This window comes from Filicampus tigris, chromosome 14 (genome assembly GCF_054856515.1).
Source record: "Filicampus tigris isolate MCC_2025a chromosome 14, RoL_Ftig_1.0, whole genome shotgun sequence".
In the NCBI taxonomy this organism is placed as follows: domain Eukaryota; kingdom Metazoa; phylum Chordata; class Actinopteri; order Syngnathiformes; family Syngnathidae; genus Filicampus; species Filicampus tigris.
The window spans coordinates 23876330-23898900 of NC_141230.1; the positions used below are offsets into that span (position 1 = coordinate 23876330).

The 22571-nt window shown below is 48.0% G+C and overlaps 2 protein-coding genes across 2 annotated transcripts in view; both read left to right on the forward strand.

Moving 5' to 3' along the window:
- The window catches only part of LOC147136946 (titin-like), a 132406-nt gene that overhangs the window by 76866 nt on the left and 32969 nt on the right, over window positions 1-22571 (forward strand). The window contains 20 exon segments of the mRNA XM_086052158.1: window positions 12563-12853; window positions 13574-13864; window positions 14044-14331; window positions 14613-14714; window positions 15726-16011; window positions 16090-16273; window positions 16346-16429; window positions 16896-17163; window positions 17547-17810; window positions 18515-18724; window positions 18813-18890; window positions 18987-19013; window positions 19478-19534; window positions 20530-20574; window positions 21302-21364; window positions 21444-21512; window positions 21592-21654; window positions 21719-21766; window positions 21883-22166; window positions 22329-22506. Of these exon segments, the coding sequence (XP_085908284.1) occupies window positions 12563-12853; window positions 13574-13864; window positions 14044-14331; window positions 14613-14714; window positions 15726-16011; window positions 16090-16273; window positions 16346-16429; window positions 16896-17163; window positions 17547-17810; window positions 18515-18724; window positions 18813-18890; window positions 18987-19013; window positions 19478-19534; window positions 20530-20574; window positions 21302-21364; window positions 21444-21512; window positions 21592-21654; window positions 21719-21766; window positions 21883-22166; window positions 22329-22506 (3180 nt within the window).
- On the forward strand, window positions 145-9562 carry LOC147136950 (titin-like). Its single transcript, XM_086052115.1, has 11 exons — window positions 145-367; window positions 1113-1403; window positions 3257-3538; window positions 4660-4938; window positions 5020-5268; window positions 5410-5688; window positions 6173-6460; window positions 7081-7359; window positions 7594-7875; window positions 8752-9030; window positions 9243-9562. Exons 1-11 carry the CDS (start codon window positions 145-147, stop codon window positions 9560-9562), a joined length of 3051 nt encoding a protein of 1016 aa, XP_085908241.1.

Here is a 22571-nt window from a genome sequence, read left to right on the forward strand (position 1 = left end):
AAATAGCTGCAAAATTTTAAAAAACAACAAAAACTAAAAAACTGTGTGCCAGTTTGAATCCTCCCTCTCTCCACAGAGCCGCGGTATCCACCACTCTTTGACAGGAAATTGTCGGCGACGCAGGCGGTAACGGTGGGCGACTGCATGGAATTGGAGTGTCACCTGTCCGGCTCCACCCCCATGAAGGTGACCTGGTCGAAGGACCAAAAGGACATACGGAGCGGTGGGAACTACAGAATCAGTTTGGAGGATAACACTGCCCAACTAAGCATCGTCAAGGCTGACAAAGGTGACGCAGGAAGATACTCCTGCCACGCCACCAACGATGTCGGGAAGGACTCCTGCTCCTGTGATGTCACAGTCAAAGGTTTTTGCCCCAAACACTAGTCTTTGTGTACTTTATTACTGGTCTTTGTGTCTGGCTCCCTTGGTCTCTGCATCACGTCCCTCTGGTTTTTGTGTCAGGTCCCCCTCTTCTTTTGTCTTGCCCCCCCTGGTCTTTATGTCCCATTCCCCTAGTCTTTGTGCTTTCATCACTCATCTTTGTAACCCATGCTCTTGATCTTTGTAACCCATGGTCTTAGTCTTTGTATCCCATCCTCTCTGTCTTTGCATCCCATCCACATGATCTTTGTGCCCGCCTTCCTGGTCTTTGTGCCCGGTCCCCTAGTGTTTGTGCCTTGCCATCTGGTCTTTCTGTCTCATTTGTCTGGTAATTGTATATCACCCACTCCCATCATTGTGTCCTATCCCCCTGGTCTTGATGTCCGGTGTCCTTGATCTTTGCATCCTGCACCCTCGTCTTTGTTTCCCATCCCCCTGTTTTTTTGTCCATCCAGCCATCCATTATCTATTCCGCTTAATCTTCATGAGGGATCGCGGGGGTGCCAAAGCCTATCCCAGCTGTCTTCGGGCAGTAGGCGGGGTACACCCTGAACTGGTTGCCGGCCAATCGCATTTTTTTTTTTAACTGTCCTGCTTCTTTGTGTTCTTGCCTCCTGGTCTTTGTGTCTTGACTCTTTTGCCTTTTCATCTCCTCCCCCTGGTCTTGGTGTTCCATCCCACGCATGGTTTATGCATCTCCTTACTCATCGCCCTTGTCTCGTTTGTAGAGCGGAAGAACCCTCCGATATTCACCAAGAAGCCATCTGAGGAATTGGAGGAGACAGAGGGCCGCCTAGTCAAGTTGGAGGCCCGGGTGTCTGGGTCCCAGCCCATGTCCGTCCACTGGCTGAAGGATGGCGCCGACATCTCGGGCTCCGACGATTACGACTTGAGCTTTAAGAGCAACGTGGCCGTGCTTTGCATCAAGAACAGCCGGCGTGAGCACAGTGGACGATACAGCTGCCAAGCGACCAACGAGGCAGGAAAGGCAGAGTGTGACGTCACCCTCAAAATCTCAGGTCAGAAGAGAAGGGGGATCGGAGGGTGTGTTCCAATTATAGAGGAATCACACTCCTCAGCCTCCCTGGTAAGGTCTATTCAGGGGTGCTTGAGAGGAGGGTATGTCAGGAAGTCGAATCTCAGATTCAGTGTGGTTTTCGTCCCGGCCGTGGAATAGTGGACCAACTCTACACCCTTGGCAGCGTCCTTCAGGGTGCATGGGAGTTAACAGGCTCCTTAATACGTTCTGTTCGGTCCCTGTACCACCGATGTCAGAGTTTGGTCCGCATTGCCGGCAGTAAGTTAGATTCGTTTCCATTGAGGGTTAGACTCCGCCACCGATGTCACCAATTCTGTTCATAACCTTTATGGACAGAATTTCAAGACGCAACTGAGGCGTTGAGGGGGTCCGGTTTGGTGGCCTCAGGATTGCATCTCTGCTTTTTGCAGATGATGTGGTACTGTTGGCTTCTTCAAGCCATGATCTCCAACTCTCACTGGAGTGGTTCGCAGATAGGTGTGAAGCAGTTCGGATGAAAATTAGAACCTCCAAATGTGAGACCGTGGTCCTCAGTCAGAAAACGGTGGAATGCGGAACGGTGAATGAGATTCTGCCCCAAGTGGAGGAGTTCAAGTATTTGTTGTTCACGAGTGAGGGCAGGATGGAACGGGAGATCGACAGGCGGATTGGTGCAGCATCTGCTATGATGCGGACTCTCTATCTTTCTGTCATGGTGAAGAAGGAGCAGAACCGAAAGGCGAAGATCTCGATTTACCGGTCAATCTACGTCCCAACCCTGACCTATGGTCACGCGCTGTGGGTCGTGACTCAAAGAACAAGATCCCGGATACAGGCGGCCGAAATGGGTTTCCTCCGCAGGGTGTCTGGGCTCTCCCTTAGAGATAGGGTGAAAAGTTTGTTCATCCGGGAGGGATTCTCCTCAATGGAGCCAGATGAGGTGGTTCGGGCATCTGATTAGAATGCCTCCTGGACACCTCCCTGGTGAGGTGTTCCGAGCATGTCCCACCTGCAGGAAGCTCAGAGGTTGACCCAGGACACGCTGGAGAGACTATGTCTCCCAGCTGGCGTGGGAATGTCTTAGGATCCCTTCGGAAGAGCTGGAAGACATGGAAGGGGAGAGGGAAGTCTGGACTTCCCTGCTGAAGGTGCTGCCTCCGCGACCCGACCTCGGATAAGCGGTGGATAATGGATGGATGGATGATTTTCTGGATTTCTCTTAGCAAAAGTTTGCTAAAATTTTATTTAAAAAAAAACATAAAAAACAAAACAAAAGAAGACAAGATAAGATAAGATAAGAATGCCTTTATTGATCCCACAGTCGGGAAATTTTCATTGTTACAGCAGCAAAGATATAGGTCACACAGGGACGGCGGCATAATGTGGCCATTAATGTATAACATTGACGGCAAACATTTAGGATCAAACCTAAGGACTTCACTTAACAAAAATATTTTTTCACATTATTTCTAAAATAAAACAAGTCTTTTTTTACTTGACATATTTAACTATTGTTCTAATGGCAAAACCCCAAATTTGTATTAATGATAATAGTACTCATATTCGGTATTGATGATATTTGGGGACCTCCTGCAGTCGCCCAATCTGGTGTGACTTTGAAAGCATACTGCCTTGCGATGTGTTTTTTTTTTTTTTTTTTTTCTAACACTGTTGAAGGCGCACAGTGTGCAACATATTTAATGTTTTTGTCTGAAGGTGTTGCTATGTCTAAAGTTTGGCACACAACCAAAAAGAATCCAATTGCCTCCACTCAACTTTTACGGATTGTCATGACCAGAATGAGAATCTATAAAGACATTCCGCCAGCTAATACTAATGTTTTGGCCTTTCCAGAACCACCGGAGTTTGTGTTGAAACTCCCAGCCAGTAAGTGTGTGAAGCGGGGTGAGCCACTCCGCCTGGAGTGTAGGGTCACCGGTACCGGACCTATCAAGGTGACCTGGTACAAGCAGGACAACAGGCTAATGGACAGCGACAACTGTAGCACGTCGTTTGTTGACTCAGTGGCCACCCTCGAGCTGCACACCACTGGCTTTGACGATGACGGCGTTTACACATGTGAAGCTCATAGCGACGCCGGCAGTGTCAGCTGTAGCACCACTCTTACTGTGAAAGGTTGGTTTTTCCCTGACTTCCTGTCAGTGACTTGCAGGTCACATAGCTTAAAGCTGTCATCCATTAGGTATTCCTCTTTTTTCGCACAGTCACACAACTGCCTTTGTCTGAGTAGAACTCTGTTTACTGCATGAAGGTTGCAGACCACCACTGTAATCCTAATCCATTTTTTTTTGTATCGCTTGCACTCGTTAGGGTTATTGTAATTGTATTAAGTAATTGAATTCTATCCAAGCTGGCATGGGGTGACAGGTGGACCACATCCTGAACTGGTTGCCTGTCAATCACAGGGCATGTAGTCCTAATTCAAGACTCTCAAATTCCATTCATCCATTTTCTATTGCATCTATCCCCAGTAGGGGTGTGGGTGAGCTGGAGTCTATCCCAGCTGACTTCGGGCAGAGGTATGGAACACTCTGAACTGGTCACCAATCAATTGTTAGGCAGGGTTACAGGCAAACAAGCATTCACATCTAATTTCATCAAATTCATCTAAAAAAAATTGAATGGAACATGTAGGACAAAAGTCTTCAATGCTGTATGCATTTTATGTGGTAGGAAGCTTAGAGTATCTCGATAGAACCTTTGCAACCACAGGGAGAACGTGCAAACTTTGTGCAGAAAGACCAGAGATTCTAGTGCGAGTCATTAAGCAGAACATTCCAAATTCCATGTGTCTGTCCATTTTCCACAGCACCTGTTCTCATTACGGTCGCAAGGCGAGGGACAGCCTGGATTGGTTGCTACCTAATCGCAGGGAACATACAGTACAGACTAACAAGCACACACAACTGCACACTATGGTCAATTTTAAGTCTTAAATTAACCTAAAACATCTGGGTGGAAGGCGGAGTACAAGGAAAAAAAACGTCGCACGCACACTGGACCTGCAATCTTCACACGGGAAGAGCCGAGAATTTAACCCAGAATCTCAGAACTGAGAGGCAGACGTTCTAACCACTAGTCTACTGTGTTGACCCCTTTCCAAATTCCAAAAATCCAAATTTCTCAAGATGCCAGAGGGGACAAGAGGATCGAAGCTATTCGGATTTCAGCTTTAAGATTTTGCGCCACCTGTAGATCTCTTGTGCCTCTGTAATGATGTGCTGGTCTTCCCGTAGACCCACCATCATTTATTAGAGTACCGGAACCGGTAGAGGGGCTGAAGGGGAAGGATGTGAGTCTCTATTGTGAGATGAGCGGCACAGCCCCTTTCCAGACTGCCTGGTTCAAGGATGGCAAGCCCCTGATGGAGAGCAGAAAATACAAGATGTTGAGCGAGGGCAGCTCGGCCACGTTGCACGTCATTGGGATCGAACCCGCAGACGCCGGCCGCTACGAGTGCAAGGCATCAAACCCCGTAGGCAGCGACAGCTGCCAGGCGTCAGTTAAACTCAGAGGTCAGTGGACTTCAAAGCATCAGGTGCGGAACCAAGGTTAGATTCCTTCCCCTTGCTGACTGGTTTGTTGGTCTTCTCCAGAGCCTCCGTCCTTCATGGAGAAACTGTCCAATGCGACTGTGGTTCTGGGACAGGAGGTGAGTCTCGTGGCCACTGTCAAAGGCTCCGAGCCCATCGCCGTGTCCTGGGTTCTAGACAAGGACCACATTCTTAGGGACGGCGACAACAGGAAAATCAGCTTTGAGAACCAGCGGGTGTCTCTCAAAGTTTTTGCGGCTGACGCAGCTGCAGCAGGCCGGTACACTTGCCAGCTGCACAATGACGCCGGGAGTACAGAGTGTTTCGCAAACTTGACTGTTCTTGGTTGGTAACCATCTAATTCTCTCTTTCTCCTACAGTGTTTCTTCATTCCACAAGCCACTAAGCAGGCGCTGTTTTAAACACCTTGTGCTCCATGTGTGTCACTTCCAGAACCTGCCAAGATTGTGGATAAGCCCGACTCTCTGTGCGTGACAGCTGGCGACATTGCCGCCCTGGAAGTCAAAGTGTGCGGCACCCCAGAGCTGGTGCCCAAGTGGTTCAAGGATGGCGTGGAGCTGGCCTCTGGCAGGAAATACAAAATTTCCTTCTCCCGGATGATCTCCAGCCTGAACGTGCTGGCTGCGGAGAAACTGGATTCTGGAGAATATACATTTCAGGTCATGAACGAGGTCGGGAAGGACCTAAGCAAAATTAATCTCACTGTCTTAGGTTGGTGGCACTTCCTTTCACGTTTCAAGTTGCGTTTACTAAGGTGGTCATGTGTCTGTATTGATTTGTGTGGTTGTCTTTGATGTTTCAAAGGGAGGTTTGCATCACTATATGCCCTTTTTGGTATCTTTGATGTTACTATTCAGTCTGTGTACGCTTGTGTTGCTTTCTTTGATGTGTAAAGCCTGTCACTTTGATGTTTAAGGCCTTTTAAAAGGGAATTTTGCGACTGTGTGCCTGTGCCTTTGATGTTTTGTTTTACAAAATGCAGTTTTGCATCTGCATCTGCAGTACATCTACCTGTGTCTTTGTTTTGAGATTTATGAGGGCGTTGTGCACCTGATTCAGCTCATGCTACATAGGGAGTTGTTTGTATACCTGCTACCTGCTAGTTTTGGGTCTTCTTCGTGACGCTTGTAACAAACTGAGAGAAACTGTAAAACTTGTGGTATCCCACCTTTGTGCCGTCTTTCCCTCCTGACAGACAAAATTATCCCGCCTTCCTTCACGAGAAAACTCAAGGACTGTACCACGGTGGTGGGCAAAGCCGGCGAGATGGAGTGCAAGGTGTCGGGCTCAACCCCTTTCACCATTTCCTGGTACCACGATGACGAGGAACTCCACAGTGGGCCCACCTACGACATCTCCTTCAGTGAGAACAGCTGCACCCTGAGGGTACCAACCCTGAAGCTGTCCGACTCGGGACGCTACAGGTGTAAGGCGATCAATGAGGCGGGATTCAGCGAGACAAGTGCCACCTTGGATGTCAAAGGTAAGCGGAGTCTGCTGTTTCAGCCGTCTTTAGTCTATTTTCCGCGCCGAGGATTTGATGGCCGTGGCGAGTGCGGCGAGGAACAACAGTGAGTTGTTGTTGTTGGTTGGGGGACAGATTTGAGTGATGGACCAAGCTGTAAAAGCAGTGAGTCACTCTTTCTGTTCAAATATTAGCCAGCGGGGGGCCAAAAGCACTTGTCTCACTGGGATCTGGAAATGTAGCTCTCTGCCTTTGAGCAGCTTGTCTGACTGGGAATGCTCATTTCTAGACGCTGCTCATATAGCGCTCTGCCCTGCCCTTCTTGTTTCTGATTGGTGGCCCTCATCACAGAATCAAGCATTCAATTAGTGTGCTGATGGAAGGGCCCCTGCACACAGCGCGCACTGATTGAATGGTCGATTTTTTATTTTTTTTATTAAGTTCAGAAACGCTGACGGAAGCCCGTCTAAAATCGAGGCGGACCGGCCTATAGGCGGGTACTATTTCGCCCCCCCCCCGGGAGAAAAAAGACGAATGACGGATGACTGAAGGGTACCCGCGCTGCAGACGGATGATGAATAATGGACGCTCAGTTTTTAGTAAAATGCCCAGCTCTGGTGACTTGTTCTTGTCTGCAGAGCCACCGTCTTTCGTGGTTGCGCCGCAGCCAGCCGAGGCTACGCCAGGGTCGGATGTCGTCTTCTCAGCCATTGTGAAGGGCAGCGGCCCCATCAGGGTGAAGTGGTTCAGGGGGGCCAAGGAGCTGGAGGCCGGGCGGGACTGCGACTTCTCGCTGAAGGACAACCGGGTCCTCCTGCAGTTCTACCGGGTGGACAGGAGTCATGCCGGAGAGTACACGTGCCAGATCATCAACGACGTGGGCAAAGAGAGCTACCCCGTCAACCTCCTGCTCAAAGGTCTGGGGCTTTCTTGCATGGCTAAACATACAACAGGGGATCTGCTGGGTCTCCTGAGACACCTTTTAGTGCATCACCAGTGTCTTTGACGTTCAAGTTGTGTTACTAAGGAAGCTGATCATCTAAGTACACTTGTGTTGGAGTTTTACATCTATGTGTTCGTCTCGTTGTGTGTCACCACGGAGCGAGTGAATTGTGACTGACATCCGGCATCCGTTCGAATCCCTCTTCCAGAGCCGGCTTTGTTCGTGAAGAAGCTAAAGGACGTGTCTGTGGAGAAAGGCAAACCTCTGAGACTGGAGTGTACATACTCAGGGACTCCAGAGATTTCGGTGAGCTGGTTCAAGGATGAACAGCCGGTGTTGGCGTCGTACAAATACAACCTGAGCATCACGGAGAGCTCCTGCATCCTGGAGTGTTTGAGCACAGATGACAAGGACGCCGCCGGAAAGTACGTCTGCCGCGTGGCCAACGACGCCGGCACGGATGAATGCGAAGCCACCGTTACCATCCTGGGTGAGTACACGACCCACACCATCGATTCTCAAACTTTTGTGATCCAGCCAGGGAGACCCTCAGCCCCCCAACACCAATTAGTCATAGTCATGTATACCCTTAAGTTACCCCCATCTTAATATAGTACTTCATTTCGAGAATGTCTCTCGGTCAATATTCATGAGCTGTTTAATCGAAAGGAGCCAAACCAATTCCAATCGATTTCAATTCAATATTTAGTCCTTATCGCTAGCTGATGTGCACTGCGAACACTTGCATGATGGTTACGAAAAAACCTAGACCCTAAAGTTATGACTTTAGACTTTGATATTTAGTGACTTTTGCAGTTACGATTAAGTGAACCTGATTGCTGTTGATATTTACATTGAAAATGCGGCCTGGACTGCATCTCTAATCAATTACTTTCTCAAACGCATGGTCAAGGCGTCATGAAGCTGCCCAAATGACCAGCAAGATTGTAGCATATTTATACAGTTAATTTTTAAATTCTTATTTTTTTTCCATCTTCATTCATTCATGAAAACCACAATGAACTGCTTACATTATGTTGTTCGTGGAATAAGTGCACATCAGCTCCTGACAATGGATAAATTGATTCTTCCTTTCTCTATGCTTGCCAGTCAATGTCCGGAGACAAGCAGCGGACTTGTCGCTACTCAGTGTCAGACAAACAGGGGACTGGTTCCTAGTCAACGGCATGGCACACATACGCAAACAATTGACCGGTTATCTTCAATGACCCTAACATGTTTTTGGAATGTGGGAGGAAGGCAAGGTTTCCGGAGGATATCCATCTGAGCGTGGGGACCCCACACATGAAGGCCAGAACCCAAAAAGTGGACGATCCACAGACTTGATTTTGTCTCCTTCCCGCAGAGCCGCCGTACTTCCTGAAGCCCCTGGAGCCTATGGAAGTGACGTCCGGCGATGCTGTCTTCCTCAAGTGTCACGTGGCGGGCACCCCCGAGATCAAAGTATCCTGGTTCAAGGGTGACGGCAAGGTGCGCTCAAGTGCCACCTGTAGGCTGGAGTACGTCAAAGGTGTGGCCTGTCTCAAACTCAGCAAGGCCACCAAGGCCGATGTGGGCGAGTACACCTGCAAGGCCGAGAACAAGATCGGGATGGCCGCCACCACATGTTGCCTCAGCGTGCAAGGTCGGTCACGCCACCACTCTCGCCGCTCACCACACAGGCCAGCTAATTAAAAAGCGCTTTTTATCCTCTTTGATTTCAAAGATGCAAAGCTCCAGTGGTACTAGCACCACACATAGACAATCACCAAGAGCTTTTGAATAGTGGGCTGCTGTGTTGACTGATGAGCTCAGGATCAAGGTCGTTGACTGATGCCTTCTTCCTTCATTCCTCAGAGGCTAAGACTCCGCCGAGCTTCCCGAAGAAGATCATGAGTCTCCAGCAAACGTTGGGTTCTTCAGTCCATTTCGAGTGTCGTGTGGCCGGCTCGTCCCCTCTGGACGTTTCCTGGCTTAAGGATGGCCAACCGGTTCAGGACGGGGATGAATTTTCGGCACTCTACGACGACAACACAGCCACGCTTACCATTCATCGCAGCGAGATGAGGCACGCCGGCGAATACGCCTGCGTGGCCACCAACAGTGTCGGCTCCGCGTCGTGCCGAGCCAAGCTCACCCTTCAAGGTCGGTGCCAGAAAATAGCTGCAAAGTTTTAAAAAAACAAAAACAAAAAAAACAGTGTGCCAGTTTGAATCCTCACTCTCTCCACAGAGCCACGGTACCCACCAGTTTTCGACAGGAAATTGTCGGCGACGCAGGCGGTGACGGTGGGCGACAGCGTGGACATGGAGTGTCACCTGACCGGCTCCACCCCCATGAAGGTGACCTGGTCGAAGGACCACAAGGACATCCGGAGCGGTGGGAACTACAGAATCCGCATGGAGGATAACACCGCCCAGCTCAGCATCGTCAAGGCCGACAAAGGCGACACGGGAAGATACTACTGCCACGCCACCAACGACGTCGGGAAGGACTCCTGCTCCTGTGATGTCACAGTCAAAGGTTTTTGCCCCATTCACTGGCCTTTGTGTACTTTACCACTGGTCTTTGTGTCTGGCTCCTTTGGTCTCTGCGTCACGTCCCTCTGGTTTTTGTGTCAGATCTCCCTCTTCTTTTTCTCTTGCTCCTCCTGGTCTTTATGTCCCATTCCCCTAGTCTTTGTGCTCTGATCATTCATCTTTATAACCCATGGTCTTGGTCCTTGTAGCCCATCTTCTCTGTCTTTGCATCCCAACCACAAGGTCTTTGTGCCCTGGTGTTTGTGCCTGCCTTGCTGTCTGGTCTTTATGTCTCATTTTACTGGTAATTGTGTACCACCCCCTCTCATCTTTGTGTCCTATCCCCCTGGTCTTTTCTGTCTTGACTCCGTTGTCTTTTCATCTCCTCCCCCTAGTGTTGATGTCCTGTCTCACAACCCTGGTCTTTTTGCACTGTCTTCGTTTATCGCCCCCGTTGTCTTTGTAATCTTTTGCCCTAGTCTTAGTGCACGGTCCTCAACTTTGTGGCCTACTCCCCTGGCCTTTTGTCTCTTCTCGTCCCTCTGGTTTTATCCCTCGCCACATGGTCTGTGCGTCTTCTGATTCATCGCCCTTGTCTCGTTTGTAGAGCGGAAGAACCCTCCGATATTCACCAAGAAGCCATCTGAGGAACTGGAGGACACAGAGGGCCGCCTGGTCAAGTTGGAGGCCCGGGTGTCTGGGTCCCAGCCGATGTCCGTCCACTGGCTTAAGGATGGCGCCGACATCTCGGGCGCCGACATCTCGGGCTCCGACGATTACGACTTGAGCTTTAAGAGCAACGTGGCCGTGCTTTGCATCAAGAACAGCCGGCGTGAGCACAGTGGACGATACAGCTGCCAAGCGACCAACGAGGCAGGAAAGGCAGAGTGTGACGTCACCCTCAAAATCTCAGGTCAGTTAGCCCTTGCCACGAAAAGGAGGATGTGTTACCAGCTATGTCATATTCACTGATATATTTTAGCAGTGTTGCCACTCTCACTTGAAAAAGTAACTGATTCCTTGCTTTAAAAAGTAAATAAGTTGATTACAATTTACTTCAATCGTTACATTCAGCAGACACCGACAACTGTGCTTTACAAAAATGACATGCAGTTGTGCCACTTTGTGTGTTTTTAACAGTGACATTTAAGAATATATCTATCTATCTATCTATATATATATATATATCTATATATATATATATATATATATATATATATATATATATATATATATATATATATATATATATATATATATATATATATAGATATATATATATATATATATATAAAATTAGATAAAGACAACCTTGTTGACTTATCATATTTATTTTAATTAAAAAATATGATTTTCTGGATTTCTCTTGGCATAGATTTGCTACTTGTTTTTGATCATATGAAAAAATAACAGGACTTCACTTAACAAAAATGCCTTTTTTAACTATTTCTAAAATAAAAGCAGTCTTTGTCTACTTGACATATTTAACTATTAATGTTCTATTGGCAAAACTCAACATTTATATTAATATTCATATTTGGTATTAATATTATTTGGGGACCTCCTGCAGTCGCCCAATCCGGTGCAGTCGCCCAATCCGGTTTGAAAGCCTTGCGATCCATTTAAAAAAATGTTTTTTTTAGTTAAGACCGTTGACAGCGCGCAGTGTGCAAAACACTTTAATGTTTTTGTTTTTAGCTGACACAAACCCCAAATAGTGACTGTACTTCCATCTTGAAACCGCAAATCTCTCTCCTTTCTCTCACTGTATGAGGACACGCTAGTTTCAATGTGCTGAAAACGATGATGTCACTCCCTCAGACGGAAATACTCCCAAGAAGCATTTTACTCGGCCAGATGTGCATTTGTGTGAGCGTGTGTGCTATTTTTCCAAATAGTTGACAAATCTAAAGCGTTTAAAATGGCTCCCACTCTTTGATGATGCAATGTTTACGCTTGAACAAACGTGCCATTTTTGAGGTCTCCTGAAAAGTGAGCAGATTGGAGATACACAAGGATTCGGCCTGACGCCGGTGAAATGTACTGTAGTGGATGTAAAAAACCAAAAAAAGTTGAAGCCACATTATGCACAATTTGTAGATTTAATTCTGTGATTTCTTCACCTACCATTACAGACGGAACACATGCACCACCAGTGGTACTAGCACCACACATAGACAATCACCAAGAGCTTTTGAATAGTGGGCTGCTGTATTGACTGATGGGCACCGTTGAGCTCAGGATCAAGGCCGTTGACTGATGCCTTCTTCCATTCCTCAGAGGCTAAGACGCCGCCGAGCTTCCCGAAGAAGATCATGAGCCTTCAGCAGACGTTGGGTTCTACGGTCCGTTTCGAGTGCCGTGTAGCAGGCTCGTCCCCTCTGGACGTTTCCTGGCTTAAGGATGGCGAGCCGGTGCGGGACAGGGTTGAATTTTCAGCACTCTACGACGACAACACAGCCACGCTTACCATTCATCGCAGCGAGATGAGGCACGCCGGCGAATACGCCTGCGTGGCCACCAACAGTGTCGGATCCGCGTCGTGCAGAGCCAAGCTCAGCCTGCAAGGTCGGTGCCAGAAAATAGCTGCAAAGTTTTAAAACAACAAAAACAAAAAAGAAAACTGTGTGCCAGTTTGAATCCTACCTCTTTCCACAGAGCCACGGTACCCACCACTCTTCGATAGGAAATTGTCGGCGACGCAGGCGGTGACGGTGGGCGACCGCGTGGAGATGGATTGTCATCTGACCGGCTCCACCCCCATGAAGGTGACCTGGTCGAAGGACCACAAGGACATCCGGAGCGGTGGGAACTACAGAATCAGCATGGAGGATAACACTGCTCAGCTCAGTATCGTCAAGGCCGACAAAGGTGACACGGGAAGATACTCCTGCCACGCTACCAACGATGTCGGGAAGGACTCCTGCTCCTGTGATGTCACAGTCAAAGGTTTTTGCCCCAAACACTGGTCTTTACGTACTGTACCCCTGGTCTTTGTGTCTGGTTACCTTGATCTCTGCGTCACGTACCTCTGTTTTCTGGGTCAGGTCCCCCTCTTCTTTTTCTCTTGCCCCTCCTGGTCTTTATGTCCCATTCTGTCGTCTTTGTGCTCTGATCGCTCATCTTTGTAACCCATGCTCTTGGTCTTTGTAACCCACGGTCATGGTCATCCTCTCTGTCTTTGCGTCCCATCCTCGTGATCCTTGTGCCTGGTTTCCCTGGTCTTTGTGCCCGGTCCCCTGGTGTTTGTGCCTGCCTTGCTGTCTGGTCTTTGTGTCCCGTTTTACTGGTTGGTAATTGTGTACCACCCCCTTTAATGTTTGTGTCCTATCGCCCTGGTCTTGATGTCTGCTGTCCTTGAGTTTTGCATCCTGTCCCCCGGTTTTTATTTCCCATCCCCCTGTTTTATTTTTGTCCTGCTCCATTTTTGTGACCCGACCCCATGGTCTTTCTGTCTTGACTCTGTTGTCTTTTCATCTCCTTCCCCTGGTCTTGGTTTATCACCCCGTGGTCTTTGTAATCTTTTGCCCTGGCCTTTGTGCACGGTCCTCAAGTTTGTCGCCCACTCCCCTGGTCGTTCGTCTCTTCTCGTCCCTCTGGTTCTATCCCTCGCCCACCCGCCACCTGGTCTATGCGTCTTCTGACTCATCGCCCTTGTCTCGTTTGTAGAGCGAAAGAACCCGCCGATATTCACCAAGAAGCCATCTGAGGAATTGGAGGACACCGAGGGCCGGCTGGTCAAGTTGGAGGCCCGGGTGTCTGGGTCCCAGCCCATGTCCGTCCTCTGGCTTAAGGATGGCGCTGACATCTCGGGCTCCGACGATTACGACTTGAGCTTTAAGAGCAACGTGGCCGTGCTTTGCATCAAGAACAGCCGGCGTGACCACAGTGGACGATACAGCTGCCAAGCGACCAACGAGGCAGGAAAGGCAGCGTGTGACATCACCCTCAAAATCTCGGGTCAGTTATCCCTTGCAACGATATGGAGGATGTTTTACCTGCATTGTCATATTCACTGATTTGTTTGATAGTGTGTTCAATAATACGACTAACGTCTGAGCTTTGTGAGTGTTGTAGACCAATATGCTATAGATAATGCCAGCTAATGTGTACGCCCTTACATCTCCCGTCCCCCACAGAAGCAAAGTCAGCCCCGGTGTTCGACGTACCTCTGAAAGCCACGTCGCTGTCGGAGGGCGAGCGTCTGATTCTGCGCTGCCACGTCCGTGGATCGCCTCCTCTCCAGATCCAGTGGATGAAAGACCGAAAAGAGCTGATGCCATCCGCAACCACCTGCGTCACCTTCTCCGACGGGACGGCCTGCCTGGAGATCGGTGCGGCGACCCGCCATGACGCCGGCGACTACATCTGCAAGGCCACCAACGACACCGGAAGCGAGCTGTGCCGCGCTAAAGTCACTGTCAAGGGTAAACAGAGCTGCCAATTGTTACGGATTGTCCGTATTTGGTTATGGCAATCTCTGAACGTGACATGTTGTGTTCCGGATCGCTGAAAAACAATCAAATCAAAAGCATGGATGACATTGCTCCAACTGCTTTAAAACAAGCAAAAATACTTGGTAGAGAAATGTGATCTATGTTTGACAACACAAGCAAGTCACCGTCAGGGGCAGTAAAAAGACGTTCAGTCAGTCGTCAGTCTTCTCTGGTCTTATCAATGATGTTGTTTGTCGTTTTTGTTGCTGAAGAAAAAGCCACGGCTACCGATGTGGCCGCTGAAGTCGCCCCCACCAAGAAGCTGGACCAGCTCTTCTTCATCCAGGAGCCCAGGGGCATGCACGTCACAGAGAGTGAGACACCCGCCCGCCTCCGTCTCCTCCTCCTGCTCCTCCTCCTCCCACTCCTCCACCTCCTCCTCCTCCTCCTCCGCCACCTCACCTTCCTCCTCTCTCCACTTCTCCTCCCTCTCCGCCTCCTCCCACTCCTCCTGCTCTGCTTCCTCCTCTGGAAAAAAAAATCCACCGCCAACATAAAAAAAGTCCACCACATGCACGGGCCCCCACACAATGTCTCAGAGTCACGTGTCATATGCAGAAATGCTGAGTGTTCCGGTTTGCCGACAAGGGTACATAGTATAACCAGCAAAATAATTCAAATTAAAATTGAAAAAACATTTTTGGAAAATGAGTAATATAAAAATGAGTGGGTTTTTAAAGAACGATATTTAACTGATACTACATTGTTACATTTACAAAAGTAAAAGTAGTTCTAATTGTAGCGTCGTAGTATCGTTTTTTGGTCAATTCGTGAGCTTTTGGGGTTGATTTGCAATACATTTATATCGTTATTTTGTTTGTTCTTGCATCTTCCTATGTTCAACCTCAATGCGAGCAACGGCCCGCTAACGTACGTGGTAACTAAAGAGCAGCCACTCTTTTAAAAGAAAATATGATCCAAATATTAGTGTTGTTCGGAGTCTTTCTGACTTGTTCATGTTTTGTTCTGAATGATTTGGTTGAGATGCAAATGTTGCTGACAAAATCTAAATGTGACTGACAAAATGTCCAGAATGTTCCTGAGAGTTACCGATAGTGGTTGGTACCGCTGCATATTATTATTATTATCATTATTATTATTTCTACGTGTTTGCTCTTCTGGCCACTTATTGAGAACCTACACTAGGCGCAATAGAAATAAACACAATAACTCTTCACATTCCAACAGTGTCAAAAGGACGAGCACATGCACTATCACCAGTGCAAGACTTAAAATCAAACAGTTCATGATAACAATCTTCCTCCACAGTAGAAATGAACACAGTCACCTAGGTGACTAATCCCAACAATGTGGTGTCCCCGCAGAGGGCACCGCCACCTTCATTGCCAAGGTGGGCGGCGAGCCCATCCCCAGCGTCAAGTGGATGAAGGGCAAGTGGAGGCAGCTCACCCAGGGTGGCCGCGTCTCCATTGAGCAGAAGGGCTGCGAGTCCAAACTGGAGATCCGGGAGGTGACCAAGTCGGACACTGGCCAGTACCGCTGTGTTGCCTCCAACAAGCATGGCGAGATCGAGTGCGCCGCTGACCTCCACATAGATGAGAAAAAGGCGGCTGCCCAGCTAGAAGGAGACCTGAGAGCCAAGCTCAAGAAGTCAGTCTGGGCCGCTTGTGGCCCCCTTCCAGATTAATAACGGCAGCGCTTGAACCTGGATCTTCTTTGTGACTTTAGGACACCCTCCAAGCAGAAGAGCCCCGAGGCGGAGCAGGACATCGACATTATAGAGCTGCTGAGAAACGTGGACCCCAAGGAGTATGAGAAGTACGCCCGCATGTACGGCATCACCGACTACCGGGGTCTCCTCCAGGCCATTGAGCAGCTCAAGCAGGAGAAGGCTGAAGAAACTGGAAGACAAGTAAGACACACATGCCGTTACTGGTGCCTTGGTCCATGCCTAATTGCTGATTGTGGCCCTTTTGGTTGACAGGAAGTGGAACGTACATCCAGAGAGGTGGACGAGGACATGGCCAGGCTGGTGGCCGACCTGCAGAAGAGGATGGAGCGGACAGAGGTCAGTAGCCAACATGTCTTTCGTGCTCCAAGAAACTTCTTTTTGTTTGAGGAGCAGTTTTGCCAGTCGGTGACTTCATTTGAGGAGCAACTTTCTCATCTTGAGGAACAATTTTTTGCATGTTAATTCCTGCGACCTGAAGCAAAGCTCTTATTAAACAATACAACTATGACAATATAACAAATGAACAATTGCTTTCCTGTTTTTAGATAATAAACATTTTTATTTCTTGATTTCACTTTGTGAATAGCAGAAAACTGTTTTTGTTGAGAAGCATTATCAGTGGGCCAATTCCTAACACAAATACACAATTTCAATTCCAATTTAGATTATGTGCCAGTACAAGCATACTCTACCGTATCCTCTTGCGCATCCTTTGGCCTCTGACAGGGGTGAAGGATACCTTTGATCAGTTCATAGACTTTAGTTCATTGCCCAACCATATGTCCTCTTGTCTGTCCTAAAGCCTGTCACCGTGGTGAAGGACATCAGCGACCAGTCCGTCCTAGTTGACGAGGAGGCTCAGTTTGAATGTGAGGTGAAGATCAACTACCCTGAAATCATACTGTCCTGGTACAAGGGCACCCAGAAGCTGGACACCAGCCCCAAGTACCACATCAGTGTGAGTGGAGAGCGCCATCTGCTGAAAATTAAGGGGTGCCAACTCGCAGACCAGGGCAACTACCGGGTGGTGTGTGGACCTCACATCTCCAGTGCCAAGCTCACCGTTACTGGTCAGTTCTGCAAATCATCATTGTTACTAGTAGGGCAGATGGTCCATACTGTGAACAGCTCATAATCCATGGTCTGTAAACCCATTGTTCATAGTATGTAGTCCACTGACCATAGTCCAAGGTCCATAGATTACAGTGTACAGTCCATAATCCACAGACTATAGACAGTAGGGCCTAGTCCACAGTCCATACAGTCCAAAATCCATTTAGAATAGTTCATAGTACACGATACGGTTCATAGTGCACAGATTACAGTTCATCGAGCACGGTCCATAAATCCATGGTCTGTTGCCCACAGTTTATAGATAATAGTCCATAGTCCAAAATTCACTGTCCATAGTCCATAGAACTGACCCAAGCCTCCACGTTCTTCATTTTTCCAGAGGCCGTGGTGGAGACGCCCCTTCAGGACATGTCGGGTAAGGAAGGCCAGTCATGTACTTTGTCTTGTCAGTTGTCCATCCTCAATGCGGAAGTGCAGTGGTTTAAGAATGGCCAGCAGTTAGACACCAAGGGGGGCAGGTTCAAGTCTGAGGTCAAACACAAGCTCCAGAAGCTTCATATCAAGGACTTGAAGCCCGAAGACCAGGGCCATTACACCTGCAGGTACCTGCACCTGCAGTCCTCTGCCGACCTCTGGGTGGAAGGTTGGTACCTAGTCCAAAAACCTTCTGATTGATCCTTCACTAACCTCTTCTGACACCGCCATCATCATCATGTCTGCCCGAGTAATCCCAAACTTGTTGCCCTCATTGTCTTCTTGACTTCCTGGGGAAGGTCTTCTTCCTTCTTAACCAGTCATCCATCCTGTCTCACATCACCCACTTGCTTGTCCTCCCTCTTGGACTCTTGGTCAGTCACCACCGTCACACAGGTCCCTCCTAACCCCAGTGTGGCTGTTGTGTGCTTCGCTTGGAATCTGTTAGTTCAACACCCCAACGGCGCTCTCCTACAAACCTTTCACCAAACATTCTCATCATCATCACATCTCCTCGTATGTCCTCCTCTTGGACTCCGCCACCCTAAGGCGGCTACCTCACAACCACAGTGTGGCTGTTGTGTCCTTTATCTGTCCGCCATCCTAAGCGTCCTGCCTTCCTAACACTACAGTCATCCCTTCTCTGTCATTCACTCACACTCAATGCTCCCAACATTCTCACCATTATCTCATCCCCTAGTTTGTCCTCCCTCTTTCAGTACATCTCTGTGTCATCCTAACGACATCCCTCCTAACTTTCTGGTCATCCCAACCTGTCTCACAGAACATCAATGATACCAAGTGTGGATGTTGTCCCTCGCTGGGCCGTGCACCACCGTCTCACCCGCTGCTGCCCGTCTTTGTCTTTTGTAGCCGAGCAAATTCATTTCACCAAGCGCATCCACAACGTGGAGGTGAATGAGCGTCAGGCGGCCACCTTCGAGTGTGAGGTGTCCTTCGACAACGCTGTGGTGTCCTGGTACAAGGACACTTGGGAGCTGAGAGAAAGCTCCAAGTACAACTTCCGCAGCGAGGGCCGGAGACATTTTATGGTCATTCAAAACGTGAACGTGGAGGATGAAGGTGTGTAGTGGCATGCCGGCGCAGGCCCCCCATCTCGGCACATTTGACTGTTTTTCATGACCACCAAACGGTGACTTCTATCATGTAGGGGTGTACTCAGTGATTGTGAGGTTGGAACCCCGAGGCGAAGCTAAGAGCAGCGCTGAGCTCTATTTGTCTGGCAAAGGTACCACGGCACCACCTTTGACCACCCTTGGATTGACATTCTTGTCGTGTTTAACACCGCCTTCTCTTCGTCTGCTTCTTCGCCCCTTTCTCACAGAGATCCAATTAGCCACGGTTCCCTTTGGTAAGTACTTTCTTTTCTAGAGCACAAAATCCTGCTGGTCTTTAGCCATCTTTCAAAGTTGATCAAAGGAATCAAGCGCGTGGCTCACATCTTAAAGTCACACAAGCTGTGTTTAGCCCCAAAGACAGTTAGCGGTTCACTTCCCCAGTGGTTGACGTGGTAACGCTTGACTCAAACTGGGATTGGCTCACGATGTGAGAGGCTGACCTGGGGTCTTAGTTTGGGAGATGTAGACAACCTTTTAATGACCCATAATGACTTGATTCTTTCATCCTATGAGCTTATGACCTAGTTAGTGAATGAATGAATGTACCCTGAACACATAAATAATGAAAATAATTCACCTGTGTTATGAACACACAATGAGATAATGAATGATTGAGCGTGCTTTGAAGACATGATGCAGGGAACTGGACAATTGCATGATGTAGGTACTGATAATGAAGAAATAAATTGTTGTATAGATGTACAAGACGTTCCTGTGGAGAGGCCTGAAGCGCCTTCGTCAGTGGACGTTGAAGGTAAAATGGAAAACTCCACACCATATTTGCATATTTGTGACTCGCTCTGGCTAAAGGGTCCACATGTCGCAAGGGTTTGTTTCGAGTTATGGACACAAATAGGCCAGCTGGGAATTCAACCTGGCAGCATTAAAATTGTTGTAACTTTGAGGTACTGCTATTTAAAGGGAATCAAGTGTGGAATAAGAATATATGAATATCTTGATATGCGTTTTTTGTTTTTTTCTTCATCCATGAGGACTATTTAGCCAGAGCTGGCCACTTTTGTAAATACAGTAAAGCTCCTAACCCCCTAATGTGCAAATTTTTAATCGTCCTCCGTTATTCCTGTTTCTATGCTTTGGCCAAAGCAATAAAATGATTACTTGGTTGCCATGTGGTGAAAACTGTTGTTGTTCTTAGGTCCAATTTATTTGTGTAATTCTTACATATGCAGAGAGGTCCTGTTTTGTGGCCGGTCCATGGATGTACCGTGTGTGCCATCAAAAGTGAATGCAAAAGTGTTTCTGCTACTAGTCGCCTTGGAGCCTATTTTGCGCTACAATTTAACTGGATTCACTAACAATTGTGTGTGAATGCCAAAAGGTGAATGAAATGCCATATTGTCGTCGTCTGTTTAAAGAATTTGTTTGGCCATGTGTGACACCACGCCCATTTGTGCAAAGGTAACATTTAGGTTGCTATGCTAGCTAATGTTATTGATGGGCCTCAGGCGAAGGCGGTTTGTGTTGAATGATTTCACTGCAGAATTCTGTGACGTAACATCAAGTCATGATGTTCACGTCAATGCTAGCTGCATGGATTTGATGTTCTATGGTCCTCTCCGCTTTCAGTGCTTTGTTTCCATCTTTTGCAACCGCAGTCAGTCTCTAATCCGTGTGAATAGCTGGGGTTTACTGTATATCAAGCTCCAGCGTATAAGTAGTATATTTGTCGAGAGTAAGATCAGCATGTGTATGATATAGGAGAGATTAATTGTCTTATCTTTTTTCAAGAATCTGCTGAGTTTTATCAATATGAGGAAGAAATCGAGCCTACAGGTATTCACAGTTTTGTCCTTATCATTCATTTTCATTTTCATATTCCGCTTCATTCATAGCATATTCATAATTGCCACAGTCTATTCAACGTGCTTCAAATTTGGTCGCAATTGGACAAAATCTTTGGGAGGAGTTCATCTTTGAAGAGTGCCTGGAAAAAAAAACTCAATTAGGTTTCAATGCTTACTTCAAACCGAAATGGCAGACCTCCTTTATCATTTTTGGCATGGCTTGTGGGAAAGTTTTTGTTGTTCTACTCATGACTAACATGTCGACCAAATTTTACTCTGCTAAGTCAGATGGGTGTTGGGGGCTGAATTTTCAAAAGACTGCTTTTGAAGGACCGCAAATGGCCAAAATGAGCCTAAAATGGTCGCTTCAAAGCAGATTGGCACACATTCTGTATTTTTTGGACCACGGGTTCTTGAGGCTTTTTTGATGGTCTACTCATAATAGACACGCCTAGCAAATTTCATGGTGTTAACTAAAAGTGGCATCGAATGGGAAATTACCACCTAACTTTAAGGAGTGGTCACTAGTTTTTCTTTTGCTTTGTTCTTTGTTTTGGGGGGGGAAACCCTCCTCCACCACCAAAATTGCCCCTGTCCTCTTGACTTCTTGTCTTTTGCCCCTGACTATTCCATTTTCCCGTCAAGCTGCCTGTGATGTGCCCCCTCTGAATTTCAAAATAAAACTGATAGGGGGGAAAAAATTGTGTCTCATGCAGTAACCATCCAGGAGACATTGGAAAGACAGGAAGTGGAAGTGAGAGAGGAAGTGCTTTCCAGAGGTACCAAAGACTTCTAAGAAGTCCTACTAGTGTCTTCTGTGGTGTGTTCTGGCTAACTTGATGAGTTTTCCTTTCCAAGTGGCCAAAGCCCAGGAGGAACAGAAAGTGGAACCGGCAGCAGATGAGGAAGGATTGGCACCCCTGCATGGTGAGCTACCCATACTGCAGGTCACTTAGCATTGACTGCGTTAGCCACCAGGCGACTGACGGAGTTGTTAATGTCATAGTGACCAAAGTGGCAGAGGAGATTCAAATGGAGAAGAGGAAGAAAGTTGTCACCCTAGTTAAAGGTAGTTTATTCTCTTTGATGATGATTTTGTGATCAGTCACTAATGTGCTTGAATGTTTCCAAAGAACCAGAGGATGTCGCAGAGCCGCCACCACCGCAAGAGCCAAAGAAAGGTAATTGTGCCTGCTTCCTGTTGCCTCTCACCTCTTGTTATTAATTGTCCTCTCCGTCTGTCGCTAACATTTCTCGGAGCCCTTTTGCGCTAATTTCTGTGTTGCCTACCCCCAAGATGAGCCCAAGCCTCCTGTACTGGCAGAACCTAAAAAGCTTCCACCTGAACTCAAGTCGGTCGTGAAGCCTGAGCCTGAGCCCGAGCCCGAGCTGGAGCTCAAAGTCAAACCATTGGCAAAGCCTGAGCCAGAGCCCAAAGTCAAGCCAGTGGCAAAGCCTGAGCCAGAGCCCAAAGTCAAGCCAGTGGCAAAGCCTGAGCCAGAGCCCAAACTCAAGCCGGTGGCAAAGCCTGAGTCAGAGCCCAAAATCAAGCCAGTGGCAAAGCCTGAACCGGAGCCCAAAGTCAAGCCAGTGGAAAAGCCTGTGCCTGAGGCTGAGCCACAGCTTAAGGTCAAGCCCGTGGTGAAACCCAAACCGGAGCCCGAGCCAGAGCCCAGAGTCAAACTGGTGGCAAAGCCTAAGCCAGAAGCTGAGCCAGAGCCCAAAGTCAAACTGGTGGCGAAGCCCAAGCCGGAGCTTGAACCGGAGCCAAAAGCCAAGCTGGTGGCGGAGCCCGAGCCAGAGCCCAAAGTCAAGCCTGTGGCAAAGCCAGAGCCAGAGCCCAAAGTCAAGCCAAAGCCTAAGCCAGAACCCGAAGGCAAGGCTGTGCCGTTCAAGAAGCCGACTGCACCGCTGCCCAAAGGTACTTTCTGCCTTCATCTCTTCTCGTTCTTTGTGTATGTATTTGTCTGTGTGTTATTTTCTTTG

What these genes read in the sequence shown, in the direction of transcription:
- LOC147136950 (XM_086052115.1), top strand. Translation starts at nt 145, where the DNA reads ATGGAATTGGAGTGTCACCTGTCCGGCTCCACCCCCATGAAGGTGACC. An exon ending in AATTAATCTCACTGTCTTAG is followed by an intron (nt 5,689 to 6,172) that starts GTTGGTGGCACT and finishes CCCTCCTGACAG; the next exon opens with ACAAAATTATCCCGCCTTCC. An exon ending in ATGTTGCCTCAGCGTGCAAG is followed by an intron (nt 9,031 to 9,242) that starts GTCGGTCACGCC and finishes TTCATTCCTCAG; the next exon opens with AGGCTAAGACTCCGCCGAGC.